Raw genomic sequence first — 15,695 nt, 5'->3', positions numbered from 1 at the left:
AAATGTTTTCCCATAGAAAAGCATTATAAGGAAAACACTGAACCATTAAGCGGATTGCGTTCATATTCCGACCTCATCTGCTTGCATATGCAAACTATGCATAATTAATATAGTGATTACTGAATTTGATCATTTAATGTTAATGTTTTAAAAATATTATGGCACTTTAAGTGTTTTTACGACGTTTGTCGCATTGAAATATTGCCGCGGGTGCTCTATATGGATTGCAAATGGCCAAAACTAGCATACCTTTGTTTTTATTCTTTTGAGAGGTGATCTAAATATTCGCGGCTGTAAAACAGATCGAAATGACCCTCCAACTCCTCGAGCCCGCCACCACACCGATTTGACCCTCCGGGTCTTCGAGCCGGTCACGTGACTGAAAGCTATCAATTAAAGGGGAGGATTCTCTGACGGCGCGCGCGCACAGCGAACATGACGTCACGCGCCACGCACAGCCTAATATGGAAATACACTGAGGGAAAGAGGGAAATAGAAGCAGAAACCTAGAAAAGAAAATCCAGGCTTCTCCGTCCAAAACAGAAGAGCTCGTTAGAATGGCCGAAGAAAATATCTTCCTGTTCGTCCCGAATTTGATCGGTGAGTGTCAACCGAGAGAGTTAACGTTACCTAACGATCGTCAGCGCGCGACACGTTTAACCGCCGCTCTCTGACAGATAATGGTTATTTCATTCAAAACGTGTGCTTAAAGATCGCACAAGTTTTTATGTAAAGATTCTAGCGTACAGTTTTCATGATTGTGTTTGACAGCGTTTCTTTTTTTACTTCCTGCGGATGTTGACATGATGCTGTGGCTGTCACTGATGCTCCACAGTACAGTACAGTACAGTACAGCCTCTGAGCTATAACAGAGAACATTACTATCAGTGTAGTATATAAAGAGGATTAGAGTCGGTATGAAAATAAAATTCACTTCACACCATCTATTGTATAAAAGCGCATTATGGATCTTATTGTAAACAGTTTATCTGTGCATATGTTATTGTCAACATTTTTGGACCTAACGTAGTAAAGTTGAATGAAATTGTCATAACTGATAAACGACAGACTTCTCTATGATGATGACACATGCTTACTAAATACTTATTAAAGTATTCAAGAACTTACTTAAGGACTTATTACTCTGCTTAAACTCTGTCCCTTCATGTTTGTTTTCATCTGCCTCAACTTTTAAGTGTGACATGCACATCTCAGAATATCTAATTAACAATTAGTTCCCAGGTTTTATAATTAATTTCCTTGTTTTAGTTGAATCTGGGCCACAAATTAAGAATTTGTTACCACAACTTATTCATTTGTTCCTTTTTTTTAGTAAGTCATGGCCACGTTGCATTAATTTGTTCCCTTGTTTTATTATTTTTTTCTCTCTCATTTTAGTTATATTGAGGCCACAAATTAAGTATTTGTTCTCATAGCTTACTAATTACTCCCCTTGTTCTGATTAAATCACGGCTACAAATTAGGAATTTGTTCCTACGACTTCTAAATTCATTCCCTCGTTTTAGTTAATTGGGGGGCCACATTGTACTTAATAATTCCTGACTTTAATGAAATCAAAACTTTGTATTACCAATTAGAGGGTAAAATGAGGGAACAAATACAAATTCCTAATCTTTGGCCATGTTATGTTCATCTGTACATGTGCACTCATAATCCCTTTGAATCTTTTCCACACTTTGAATAGGATATGCCCGTATTGTACTGGCTCTGGTATCCTTCTACCTGATGCCCTGTTGTCCGGGCCCGGCAGTGTTTTGTTACCTACTGGGTGCCCTGTTGGATGCCTTCGATGGACACGCAGCCCGCGCTCTTAATCAAGGTAGAGATATTCAGCTTTGTGTTGTATGTTATTCTACTTTCTATGCTCTTTTCTCTCTATGCCAATCCCTGCCTCTTTCTTAGGTACAAAGTTTGGTGCCATGCTGGACATGTTGACAGACCGCTGTGCGACCATGTGTCTGCTGGTGAACCTGGCACTGCTGTACCCATCCTACACTTTCTTGTTTCAGCTCAGCATGTGTCTGGATGTGGCCAGCCACTGGCTGCACCTGCACAGGTGTGTCCAAAACATCTTGTATCCAATAGATTGCCACAGGAACGAGTCCTAAATCCCAAAAATGAGGCATTTTTGAATTTCCAGTCCCATCATTCCAAAGTCAATAGCCGTTTCCACTTTCCACTGTCGGGCCAGTGCGAGCCAGGGCTTAAAACGGGCCGGGCGAGGCTAATAGCCTCGGGCAGTAGCACGAGGCCAAAATAGCGCTGCGTTTCCACCGTCGGGCCTGAAGCTCCGCTGCGCGTCACTAAAACCTGCCTTTTACACGCCTCTCAGGAACAACGTCATGCAACCCCATCGTTTCACCAACAAAGAGAACTTATCAGAAAACGAATAAGAAATAAATCACTGGAACATGCGCGATCACAAAACAAACACAATAACAGCGGCCTTTTGTTTGCATGCTTTGTTAAATATTTAAATAGAAAAGGATCGATGTTTTTTACTATAATAAGTGATACATTGAGCATAACAAACTAAAAAATCAGTCACAAAAATAAATAACAGAAATAAAAACTCATTTTTAACGCTGAAGCGTTATGAACATAGCCTGCTTATTCAGTCGAGACTGTTTCTGTTTATTTGTAGTCACATACATCACATTTAGAATGAATGATAATTTCTCTATTTTTATAAAAGCTCCCAAACAAAAACCATTATTATATTTTTATGACACAGGCTACGTGGAGTTAAACTCTCGAGATGAGACTTATGACAGATAAAATATGTTATTACACGATTGTGATAGAGAATAAGAAGCTGACGTCTGATTTCTTCAAGCGGTCACATTTACCATGTTTACTAAGGTAACGTTAATACCTAGTGTGCATATTCTTTTGCATCGCTTATAAATATTTCTGCCTTTTATGGTGATTATAATTCACATCTGATTGGATCGAGTTATTTCAAACACTCGCTGCTGACCGAAAGTGAGTTTTGAGCTCAGCTTATTTTTTTTACAGTTTTTAATGCTGGTGTTATAGCTGTTAGCTTTCTGAAATGATCCGCGGCACTGACGCTCTCCAGACGCGGAGAAACTCCGCCTTTGTTCATAACCACTCCTCTAGCCCCAACTGGCCCGCTTTGGCCCAAGGTTTTCGTCGGGCCAAAAACCCTGGCCGTTGGCCCCGACGAGGCACGATCAAGCCCCGCAAGTGACCGTGGAAACGTGACTGGCACGCACTAGCACGCCCGCTTTTGGCCCGACAGTGGAAACGCGGCTAATGTGTTTTCAGCCTGAAGTTTTTGGTTAAATGCTTGAAATAAGGGCTGCATTAAAAAGCATGGTCTATATATAGAATGAATGTAATCTTTGGGGTCTCTAGAAATCTCTCTTCATGTTTACAGATTATCTCATCCCAAATTGGTAAACATCATCCATCAGAGGCAGATCCTGGCATAGGCTACATAGTCAGTTTGCCAAGATTGTGCAACATGGGACACCACTGCCACCCTCACACATAGCTCTCAGAAGCACGCTTCACTTGTCTAATTGTTAGTTGCAGTTTGCTTTTCCTTTCAGTGAAAATGCGAAATTAAAAGCTCCCCCATTTTTAATAAACATCTACTTCCAATTCCAATTTCCAACGTCTTCTTCCAATTAACAGTCGATGAAGAACCTGCCTTAGATGTGTTTATTTTTTTTGTATTTTTTTTGATAATTTCACAATATGGAAGTGATGAATTGTCGCTATTTCCGTTTTATCATGACCTTAAAAAACACTTTTGAGCTATGCTTTGAACCCACAATCTCTCAGCTAGCTAGATTTTCCTTATAACACTTTATTAAAATCGGTAACTAACACTACACTATTATAGAATTGTTAGTAAAACTTTGTCTTCTCCATGGAGCCCCTGGAGTACTTTCATGGATCTCCACATGCCCCTAGAATCCTTTTTTTTTTATGTTCTACGTAAATCTACATAAATCATTGTTAATAATGAGTTGTTCCTGTCTTCCATTTTTTTTTTTTTTTTTTTTTTTTTTTTTTGTTCCATGATGAAGGGACCACCAGTCACAAGACCATTGACCTCTCACAGCAACCCCATCTTAAGGCTGTACTACACATCCAGGGTAACACACTCACTCATGCACATTCATTCACACGGTCAGGAGCATATTTAGATGTTCTTGAAGTATGCATATCTAGTGAAGAAAGTTTTACACGTACAGACTGTTTCTGACATCAGTGTTTTTTTCCACAGCCGGTGTTGTTTTTCATGTGTATGGGGAACGAGCTGTTCTTCTGTCTGCTGTATATAATGTACTACATTGAGGAACCCCAGAGTGAGTATCAGCAGGCTTTACAATGAACTTCTTTTTCATAACATTATACTTTGTGTTATATAACCTCAGCAACTAGTAAGTGCTGCTGCACTTTTATTCATTTAAGTAGTACTAAATTCATAAGGATGCACTGTAGCAATGCTATAATATAAAAATTTTTTTTTTCTCCGCAGTGTGGCTGCAGTGTCTGCTGGGAGTTTGCGGCGTGGTCTGTGTGCTGAAGTCTGGCATTAGTCTCCTCCACCTCATCACCGCGTCCCGTAACATGGCAGCTATCGATGTGGCTGACCGTGAGAGAGAGCGGAGCAAAAGCACAATGAGATGTGAGAGTATGCAGAAACCAAGAAAAATGAAACAAAGGCCGTGAAATAAGAACGCTGGCCAGTATAGACGAAGATGAGAGCATGGAAATCAATTACGGGACCTTGCAAAGCCTCACTGAGCACTTATATTTATTTGAATACAGATTATCAATGCTATAATGCCAGGGCAAATTCCTTTCGAGTTTTATCCATATTCCTGTAGATGTGCTTTTTATTTCTGTTGATGGAACTAGTTGCACTATGAGTGTACCATGTTTATGTCATCTTTGAGGTGTCATCATAATCATTTTGATTTTTGACGGTTAATTTATTTGTTAATGGAATAATCATGTATCATTTTAATGGGATTTAGAATAGCTCTGCGATTTAAAACCAACATTTCCACACATGCGCATTCCACGCTTCCACTAAAAGCCACTCTAGTATTACAGTATTTGGCCGTTGTTTTACCATTACTTGTGATATTGAATTGTTTGAACTCTTTGTATTAGCCTGTCTATTACTGTTTTGTTGCAGGTATATCAAAGAACTTTGAATATTCATATGAAGAGTTGTGAAGCTATAATTATATTAAACAAGTGGCTCTGGCATCATTTTCGTCCATATCCTTCTGAATGTATTCTTGGTTTGTGGTAGAGAGGTAGACATACTGTCTTTAGTTTTACAGCCGTTGTTATAAATAATCAGAAATATATGAGAGTTATATGATTGTGGAGTAAAGTCCTTTTGTACTGCAACCTGATGATTTGACAATAAAGATATCCTGACACCAAGATGCAGCTGTTACTGATTATATTATTTAAAGAACGTTTTATGAATTTAATCCTGCATATTATGTGTGATGGCGTTTTGGGTTTATTGTAAAGGCTAGTTCTACAATGGATGAAAATAAGACGGTTTTGTGCTGCTGGTGTAATGTTGTAGAGAAGTTAAGTGAACGTTAAAGCAACGTTCTCTGAAGCGCCACGCACAGCCTAAAACAAACGTTCTATTTCCTTTCAAAATGCCCGAGCGTTCTATTCTGAGAATGTTTTGTGAGACTCAAAAAGCAGCGCACTGGGAGCCCAGAGCTGTTAGATGAGCGTGAATCTGACTGATATATATGTGTTTAATCCGATTGGGCGCGTACAATTATTATCGGCAGTGATCTGGAGCCGCTTATTATTTACCGCGGCTGCGTCTGCGTGCGTCTTTACCTTTAAGGACCTGCGACATTTTTTCCCCCCATACGAACATCCAGTTGTCTACCGCTGAGAATCTTTGTGTTGTAGGGCTAGTTTTTGGAGAAGAACGCGCGGACGGTTTCTTTTAACTGATCTCGATGTTTATGCTGTAAATTGAGTCGGCCGAACTCGAGCGCCGGAGGGGCGCGCGAGAGGACACCGCGCTCGAGAACATCGACGTGGAGGAGGGGCCGAAGACACAAACCGGGGTGTGTTCACAATCAAACTATATACTATCCCTTTAAAACAGGGGGACACGGCTGTGGGGGAGAGATAGCGGGGCAGAGAATAAACGGGATAAAAAAAGAAAAGGAAGAAAGAGCGAGGGTGGCAAGGTGTAGAGTATTTGCAGGAAAAAAAAAGATAAAGGAAAAAAATGTCATCCTCCTCGATTGCAGAATACCGATGGCGGAGCCGTGGACGACGACCGGTGTTAACGCGCTCGCCAGACGCGAATGATGATTATAAACGCGCGAACGCCGAGGCTCGCGCAGATGCCGCTCCGGGCCTGGATGGGGGGGATACCTTATAATAAAAACTATTGATGGCATTATTTTTAAAACCACGACATGCACAGCAATGATGAAACATTAAAACGGGATGCCTTGAACTTTTGAATTCTATTTCTTACTTTTGCATGAATTTAATTGCACAGCGGTCTAATTAATAAGAAAAACATTACATGCCAGAAATTCATTTTATATTAAATATTTTTTAATTGGAAGCATGACAGTCGGCCACTGCTACGTAGTGGAAGAATGCGGCGTTCATACATACTGGTGACTGAACAGCTGCCATTTCTTATTTTTGTACTGCGTTTTCAGAAATACGGTAATTTATATATATTTTATCTGTGTCCTTGTAATAGCTGCCATTCTTTCTCACTTTTTAAATTTCCACTGTCATTTTATCTTTGGTAGCTTTTTTACATTTCATGTAGATTTGGGAGTACAGATAGTGGGAAGGCGACTTGTCCGTTGCGAGAAAAAAAATCGACTAGTTTTGTTTCAAGCGGCGTTTCTGTGCTGTTCTGCACGTCTGATGGATGCAGCTTGGAGCAATTTCCTCTTTCAGGTAAGAAATTCTTTATGCGTGCTAATGCTCGCATATGCCTTTTAGGTCGTGTTACGTTCATTTTAAATGCATGTCCTAATCGCTAGCATTTGCCCATAATTGCATCGCCCCTGGTGTGCTTTCATTCACAAGGCACGAGAAGTTTTAAAATCTGTGTTTTTGCCCCTTCTTCACGACATACTCCGCCCTTCACAGTCCCAAACTGACGCGACCCTCCCCTCAGATCTCCTCCTCCCGGAGCTCACGGTTGATGCGCTCAGGACGCCCCCCCTGAGCACATGATCCCCGCCCCCATCCACGGTGGACACCGCGGCGCTGAGCCGAGGAGCCCGTTGCCGGGTTGAGGTAGGGGCCAAAACCGGAGGGTGGAAGGGACGGTCACTGGGTGACTGGAGAGAGAACCGAGTGTAGGCTGGTGTGCATTAGAGTGTGCTCAGGAGAGGATGTAATGAGTTTGGAGCATGTTAATGAGAGACCTTATTTTCATAAGTGTCGGAATATCATTTAGGATGCCGCATTTATTCTACTCTTTGAATTTTTTTGGTATCCGAAGCGTGTTGGGGAAATCAATTGTTAAGCAAGATCAACACATGACCACGGATCGCAATGTTTGAATACAGAGTGCTTCAGTGGGTTCGTTTCAGAAGTCACTATGTACCTTCATTTTCGCTCTATACACATATGTATTTTAGTAGATCCTGCTTGATGGACAGCGCAGAAAATCGTAACAGTGATGCTAATGTCCCAACAAACCTGAAAGAGGGATTGACCATCACTTCAGAGACGTTTTATGTACCCATGGAAACAAGAAACGGGTCAATGACACCAGTGCTGTTATTGTTAACTTTAAAACGCAACACTAAACAAATGCGTCATTATACATAAGCAATAGTGTAAAATGAAGTAAGTTAAATAAATCAATAAATAAAGCAATAAACTAAAATGTCCATAAATAGAAATGAAGTATTAAAATAATGGGAAAAAAAACTTCAAAGACAACTAGAAAAGCTGCTTTGGCTCAACTAAAAAATAAGTTTAAAGTTAAAATATAAAAATACTAAATTAAAACTGACATGTAAAAAATATGTAGTAAAAACTAATTATTATATATAAATAGATAGATTAGATCAGTAGATAGATAGCATATTTATATTATTAAATATAAAATATATTTAAAAAAATTATATAAAATAATGTAAATAATAAATACTGTAAGACATTCCTCTGCTGCTCTTTCACGCTACTCTATATTTATTTACACGTTTTGACTGTTCCCTATCAAGTTATAACTGATGTTTGTGGTTCATTGAGTATAGCTCATCACAGACATACACAGTCGAATATCATCGTCTTTTTTCTCCAAACTTTTTAAAACCTCTCGTGTATTCAAAGTGTGTTTTTAGAGGTGATTCATGTTGGAGCTGCTTAGGAAGTCTGTGCATAAATAATCTTTTTTACAAATCCCAAGGGTAAAAACAACTTTCTCGGGACCAAAGCAAATTGGCCATTTTTATGACTTTCATGTAGTCCTGAGAATAGCAAAAAACATGCTTAGTTCTCTAAATGGTAATAGAAATGATAAACAACACATATAAGCGTCTAAGGTTTTGCATAACTATGTGCATTTTTGGCACATTATTGTGATGCATTGTAGTGCTAAAACGTTTTCCTGTTTTTGTACATAAGTTTTAAAAAGATAAAGAAACATGAAGTTTCACATCTCATTGTAGATTACTGCTTTCAAGCTTTTTACATAGAGACTTTTTTAATACAGCATAAGCGTGTTTCTTAGCGTATAGACCACAACCCTGTGTATGAACCAGCATCTCTCTCTTTTTCCTCTTGTCCCAGTGAAGCCAGTCACTCGGGCCGGCCCGACCCTGACCACACACATCTGCTCTCCATATGTAACAAGCAGTTTAAGAACAGTTACAACCTGCGGCGTCACCATCCTTGTCCCACACTGGAGTGAATAGATGAAGGACAGAAGCCGCTAGAGAGAAAATAAGATGCAATCAAGGCCGGATCCGAGAACGTATGGAGAGGCAGACATCCCCTCTTTCTCTCCTCCAGCTGTCTATACCTGACCTCCATACACACGCGCGATCGACCTCCATAGGCCCAGCCTTCCCCCAATCAAGACAATCAGCAGGTAGAGACGGTGGCTCTCTCTATCGCCCGGGCAACGGGTCGTCCATGACAGTGAAACCCAGCCCCTACCCTACTGCAGTGGATGGTTACTGGGGACAATGGTTCAGGTCAGTCACAACTGTATGCAAAGGTGAATTTTCATTTCGTCTTCAGTGTCACATGATTTATTAACAATACGCTGATTTATTGTCAATGTTGGAAACTGTATTTTTTTTTTTAAAACTGGTGATCTTTTTAAAGGATTTGTTTTTTTTTTTTTGATGAAATAAAACGTTGTTGTGTTATTTTTTAAACTGTTTCCAATATTTGATGATAAATCAGTCATATTATTAGACTGAGTGCCGTCTGAAGGATCATGTGACATACTGAAAGTCTGGAGTAATGATGCTGAAATTCAGCTTTGCATCAGCAGAAATAAATTATGTTGTTATAGTATATTAAAATAAATAACCCAAAAATAATAATCATTATTTTTAAATTCCATTATTATATTTCATAATATACAGATATTTTTGTATCAAAGAGAATGCAACCTCGATGAACCATAAGAGACTTAGAAAAACACTTTAAAAATCATTCTGATCCCAAACGTTTCGAACGGTTAGGTGTATACACACACACACACACACACACACACACACGGGACACCACACCCCCACACACACAAATGTTCAGTTGAAACAAATGTTCCAGATCCATCAGAAAAAATTGTGACCCATCAACCAAGTTTTTTTTTTTTTTTTTTATTTTGCAAATTTTGTTTAATTAATCTCGATTACAGGTTAAAACCTTGATATGTTATCATGCCTTTATTTTTAGTAATAAATGTTTAATAAACCATTAAATTTAATATTTACCATTTATTGAAAATATTTGTGTAAACGTGTTCTATATAGATCCCATCCCTAGAAATACATATATAGATTTTTTTAATTTTAATAAAAAATTATATCGTAAAATAACTAATAATATTAAACCACTGCCAGAGTAGACGTAAAAACGTTGCAGATGTTAAATAAAGCTCTGCTTGGAAAAAAATACTTTGTGATTATGCATAATTACTAAATTTAATTTATTGCTTTTTTAATTTTTTCATGCAGTATCTAAAGTCTGCAGTACACAACATGACTGATTTTGCCCAGAATAAAAAATGTCTGATATTTTGAGCTGTTTTTTAGAAACACATTGGTTTTTTTTCAAGTTTGTGATGTAATCTCCTAGCAACCGTGGTGCACTATTTTCTCTGTGAGTTTTTGTGTTGGTATAAGATTTTGAATGTCTGGTAGGTGAGCTCCTCAGCCATTGCCTGTTTATTAAAATGTCCTTCCTGCCTAACGGTTTCAATAGCTGATTAGTTTTGTCAAACAAATCTCCTAGTTCTGGCAACACAAAAACACTGATACTTGTGATTTTAAAACAAAGTAGTATGGGAAACCAGAATACTTTTTACTGGAAAGTGTCCATTTACCCATAATTTCGTGATTATTTCTCCATATGCGCCTGCTCTCCCATAATGAACTAACAGTAGTTGCAGTTCAGTTTCAAACCATCCAAGTTCCAAGACTTGCTGCCAAAATCCAGTCGCTAACAACAGTGTGGTAAAGTTGGGTCGTCATACCTGCTCTCACCCTCATTTGTTGAACACCGTACAGTCAGTGGTTAGTAGAGTCAGAGTAAACCAATGAAACATGGTTTACCCCCAGAGAGATTTGCTTTGTTTATGTGTCACTAAACGACGGAAAAAACTCAAGATCATAAAATTCTGACATTCTGTCCGACATTGTTTTTCAGGCTTCTCGATGTGTACATATCAGGCTGCCCCAAATAACCAACATTAACGATAACCTAAATATCCCACCCCGATCCCAAATCTCTATCCCAATAACAACCCATTACCCATCAATCCGACACCCAATCCTAATCCCAAACCCTAACCCCAATCCGGTCAGGAAAGAACCATGCTTGTGAGGCAATTGCGGGGGAATATAGTTCAGGGACTCGTGTAACCATCTTAACCGGCATCGCCTGTCCCCATTCGGATGAAGAAAGTCGCCGTTCTCCTGTCCGATCTGCCAACAACAGCGGTTTAAGAGAAAGGATCTGGATGCGTTATCATGTTCGGAGTCACAACCAGGGAGGAGTGGAGAACCACCATTATGTGTGTCCGCACTGCGCCAAGGGCTTCTCACGGTAAGAGATAAACCTGTACACCTGTCGTACACACCAAAAAAAAACCCACTTTATCCGATGAGGGCTCTGAGATTATGACGGACCCTGAAATTTTTTAACATGGTTTTTCTTTTTCGTTCTATAAACACATGCACATGGCTTGGTATAAAACGAAGAACAAGCTGTTTATCAGGCCGATTCACAGCAGGCTTCATACCGTGAGCATTATCTACTGTAGTTCTGACAGTGCAGGAGGACTGAATGTTGTCATTTCACTAAAAGCTATGGAGAGATGCCATAATTACTACTTTTGAGACTCGCAGGCAAATGGGGTTAGATGAGGAAATAGTGACCTTCTGTCTGTATTTATATCTATGAATTAGATATTAGACCCATTCTACACTCCGATCTGCAGTCCAGTCAAGCATGTATGTAGTTAAAAACTCATGAGGCCATGCGGTAATAAGGAAATAGATTAGCAGCAAAATTTTAAATGAAGAAGTAATGCAGATTTTATATACTTTATATAAAACTACCTTTTTTATGACATTATTCCCCCTGTATTTTACGAGTGCATTAAGTTGAATTGAAAGTGACAGTAAAAAGGATTTGTATAATGGGTAAATATTATACATAGTTTGTGTGAAACGCATACTCCTTACAGTCATTATTGAACACAACTGTACAAAACCCCGTGTCGGCTGTTGTAGAAGGAGGGCTTGAGGTGCCAACAGAACATGAGGCGATCTAGTGCAAGGGAGAGATGGGTCCCTATTAATTCTGTGTTTTTAGCCATCTTGTGTTTGTTGGTTTGACGACTCTCTCGGTCTTCTCCAGGCCCTCGACCAAGGCATCTTAACATTCATGCACGCGGGAAGGTGCACTCCACAGAAGAGGACCCTTCAAATGGCCCCGCGTACTCATACTCAGTCTAGTTTCTCTGTAAACTCTCGCCGTTTTCCCTTGGCTAATTTATCCATTAATTTTAGTTGTTCTGTTCATGGCTCTCGTGTGAGCTTGAGAGTGCCGTTTGAATTACCATTTGGGGGGCGATAATTAATTTGACCTTGTTTGCCTTCGAACTGTGTAATAACCCAAGGACAAGAGCATTCAATTACAATCATTTGGCTATAACGCTCTGTCCATTAATCCTCGGATGGCATTTTTAAAACGCTCCCGTACACACTAGCAGTTTCAACAGTTTTCCCCAAAAAGTGTCACCAGAAACGTTAAATTTGCGTTCGGCACATGGCTGAATAAAGGCCATCGGAACGTAAAAGCTTCACATGCAGATGAGCCACACAGAACAGACCATGATATGTTTTCAGGCAGGTCCTTATGACAGCATTATTTTATTTTGAACCCAACCCTTAAACACACTATTAAACAGCTGGCACTCCCGGTCGCAGCAAAGTGCATGAATGGTATGGATGATCTAAAAACGCAACTGCCCATCATGTTTTTTTTCCGCAAATCGCGATCAGCAGGGTAAAATTTGCTTTCAATCTTTGCAGGAATGTGATAATGATAGATTTGTAACAGTGTAAAACATCAGTAGCAATAGTGGGAATGTGCATGCAGTAGCACATCAAACGCACAATAACCAGGATAACACGGATATTCCATGGGGTGACCATGCGGTCAAGAACACTAAAAACTTGTGTCACTCGTTTTTCAGAAGCCCCTCAGTTTTCCACAGTCCGCCCCCACAACCGCGCGGGGGGGGAAAAACGCGTTTTTCAAAATTAATTTCACTTTGGAGAGTCATTTGCAAAAAGCTCTGTTTTCTTGATTAAAAGACGCGTGTGGACAGAAGGCCATAACCGGATAGAAAAATATGTGTTTGTCAAACGAAAACGTTTTAGCTGAGGAGCAAGGCCATTAAGAACTCAATATGAAACATTTTGCTTGACAAAAGACCTGCATGTAACATGGCTGTTTCCAACTATTTATATAGCTGTGTGGCCATCTGCGTGAAATTACACTCTTAGCCACATATAACATGCTTCAAAAAGGGCAGCCTTTTTATTGGCAAAAAAGACCAAACATTTTTTAATATTAATGCTTTTGCTATATGTCTACATAAAAATTACATCTACTGCTTCAAACATCTGAGGAAAGATTTGTTTTAAAGAATGATTTTTTAATTAACAAATTTAATTACTTTTTTTATATGAGTGAATGAATTCAGCATGGCAGGCATTAACCTTTCTTTTCCTCGCCAGAATAATAATATACTGTTTTTGAGGCATCTAAATGCTGTCATATACTCCGAACAAGATATTCTGAAGGATCATGTGACACTGAAGAAGGTAAGTCATTAATGCTGAAAATTCAGCTTTGTACCGCACAGGACTTACATTACACATTTCACAATAGACGAGGTGTCATCTCACAAATTTAGAATGTCCGTGGACAGTTCATTTTATTTTAGTATTCACATCAATTGTGAAACTCATGTATTAAATAAATTCAGTGCACCATAGACTGATATTTTCTTGTAAGTTTTGGTGGTTCATTTTAACGTGTGAGGTATTTTGGCTCACATTTTAAAAAAAAAACACCACCTCAATTCACAAGGAGGGTAAGCAACAAAACATTCATTGCCAAAGAGCTGGCTGCTCACAGCGTGCTGTATCCAAGCATGTAACAGGAAATGAGTGGAAGGAAAAAGTGTGGAAGAAAAAGATGCAAACCAAAGATGAGAACCGACCGCTAGGAGGCTTGCACAGCAAAATCGATTCAAGAATTGAGTGACTTTCCACGGAATGGAGCTGAGGCTGGGGTCAAGGCATCAAGACGCCACCACATACAGAAGTGTCGAGGAAATTTGGGACGGTTGTCCGGTATTTCCTCTTGTTAAGCCCTCCTGAACCACAGACAACGTCAGAGGTGTCCTACCTGGGCTAAGGAGAAGAACTGGACTCGTTGCCCAGTGGTCCAAAGTCCTCTTTTCAGACGAGAGCAATTTTTGTATTTCATTGGAAACCAAGGTCCTAGGTCGGAGGAAGGGTGGAGAAGCCGTACCCAAGTTGCTTGAAGTGCGTGTTAATTTCCACATCTGTGATGTTTTGGGTGCAATGTCATCTGCTGGGTTGGTCCTTGTTTTTTTTAAGTCCTGCCCCCCTTTATAAGACATTTTGGAGCACTCATGCTTCCTTCTGCGAGCAGTTTTTTTTGAAGATCCGTTTCTTTTCCCACGGGATTTGGACCTGCCCACACTCCCAAAAGCCCCAAAAATTTGGGTTTAAAAACCAGGTGTTGGTGTTTTTGACTGGCCAGAAAACTCCCAGCCCTAACCCCAGAGAGAATCTATGGTATTGTCAAGGGGAAAATGAAAACAAGGACCAACGCAGATGAGTGAAGGCCACTGTCAAAGAAACCTGGGCTTCCAACCACCTCAGCAGTGCCCCAAAATGACACCTCCCGCCCCCGAATTGGGGCGTAATTTAAAAAAAAAGGAGCCCCTACCCAAGTACTGAGTACTTACAGAAATGAATAAATTCCAAAAGGGCCAACACACTAAAAAATTTTATTTTTTCGGGTTTATGAAGTATTCAACTTTGTTGTGAATTGGTGGGTTTTTGTTAATTGAGCCAAAATCATCACAATTAAAAAAACAAAGACTTAAACTACTTTATCTGTGTGCCTGAATTTATTTAACCACCTTTCACAAATTTTAGTTGAATTAATTAAATAAACAAACTTTTTCCCCGACATTCCCAATGTATTTAGATCACCTGTATTAAAAATGCTATTGTAAATAGTAAAAATTTTACAGTCTTACTATTTTTATTGTATTTTTTATCAATAAATGCAGCCTTGATAAGTAAAAAACTTTTTTAAAAAACAATAAAAAAATCTTTTCCAACCCAAAAATTTTGAACAATAGTCTTTAAAAGGTATTAGAATAATTTTTTTTCTATGATAATCAACGCATAATACACAGTCAATACCAGAAAATAGTCCTGAATATTCTTGTAAAACATTCTGCATTTTTTGGTGTTTTGGTCTTTTTTAAACTGAATTATGGTTTGTATGTGCTTTGTGTCATATGGGGTTATGTAGGGTGGGGCGCACCATATGTTTGGCAGTGTGTGGACGAGGATGAGTCATGATGTGGGAGAAGGCAACCAAAAAAAAAGAGAGTTTTGGAAAACCCGGGGTTGTTTTTTTGGGCAGAATGCAACCCATTCGAAAAGGGCCCGGGTTTACGAGTCATTGATCAACACGAAAAAGGGTTTCCCTGCCCATCTTGGCAAACCTCCCCTCTTACATACAGATACTGGGGGCATAACCAATCACGCATCACGTTGCACCTCTGCAAACCGCAGTGGTATCATTGATTATTTCATCTGTGGTTTGAAAAGCAAGCTGTTTTTCTGATCATC

At 39.4% G+C, this 15,695-nt stretch overlaps 1 protein-coding gene and 1 pseudogene across 1 annotated transcript; one reads left to right on the top strand and one right to left on the bottom strand.

The window, feature by feature from the left end:
- LOC109045640 overlaps nucleotides 1-15,695 on the bottom strand; it is a 638,390-nt pseudogene that overhangs the window by 476,485 nt on the left and 146,210 nt on the right.
- On the top strand, nucleotides 470-5,460 carry LOC122142347 (CDP-diacylglycerol--inositol 3-phosphatidyltransferase-like). The gene is made up of 6 exons (XM_042752710.1): nucleotides 470-600; nucleotides 1,706-1,840; nucleotides 1,924-2,076; nucleotides 4,069-4,151; nucleotides 4,283-4,364; nucleotides 4,538-5,460. The coding sequence occupies exons 1-6, from the start codon at nucleotides 558-560 to the stop codon at nucleotides 4,729-4,731; spliced, it is 690 nt and encodes a 229-aa protein (XP_042608644.1). The 5' UTR covers nucleotides 470-557; the 3' UTR covers nucleotides 4,732-5,460.

Source organism: Cyprinus carpio, chromosome B25, assembly GCF_018340385.1.
Source record: "Cyprinus carpio isolate SPL01 chromosome B25, ASM1834038v1, whole genome shotgun sequence".
NCBI lineage: Eukaryota > Metazoa > Chordata > Actinopteri > Cypriniformes > Cyprinidae > Cyprinus > Cyprinus carpio.
The sequence above is the reverse complement of the archived record's forward strand: the minus strand, read 5'-3'. Positions and strand labels throughout refer to the sequence as shown.

What these genes read in the sequence shown, in the direction of transcription:
- LOC122142347 (XM_042752710.1), top strand. Translation starts at nt 558, where the DNA reads ATGGCCGAAGAAAATATCTTCCTGTTCGTCCCGAATTTGATCG. An exon ending in AGCCCGCGCTCTTAATCAAG is followed by an intron (nt 1,841 to 1,923) that starts GTAGAGATATTC and finishes CCTCTTTCTTAG; the next exon opens with GTACAAAGTTTGGTGCCATG. An exon ending in CCACTGGCTGCACCTGCACA is followed by an intron (nt 2,077 to 4,068) that starts GGTGTGTCCAAA and finishes TTTTTTTTTTTT; the next exon opens with GTTCCATGATGAAGGGACCA.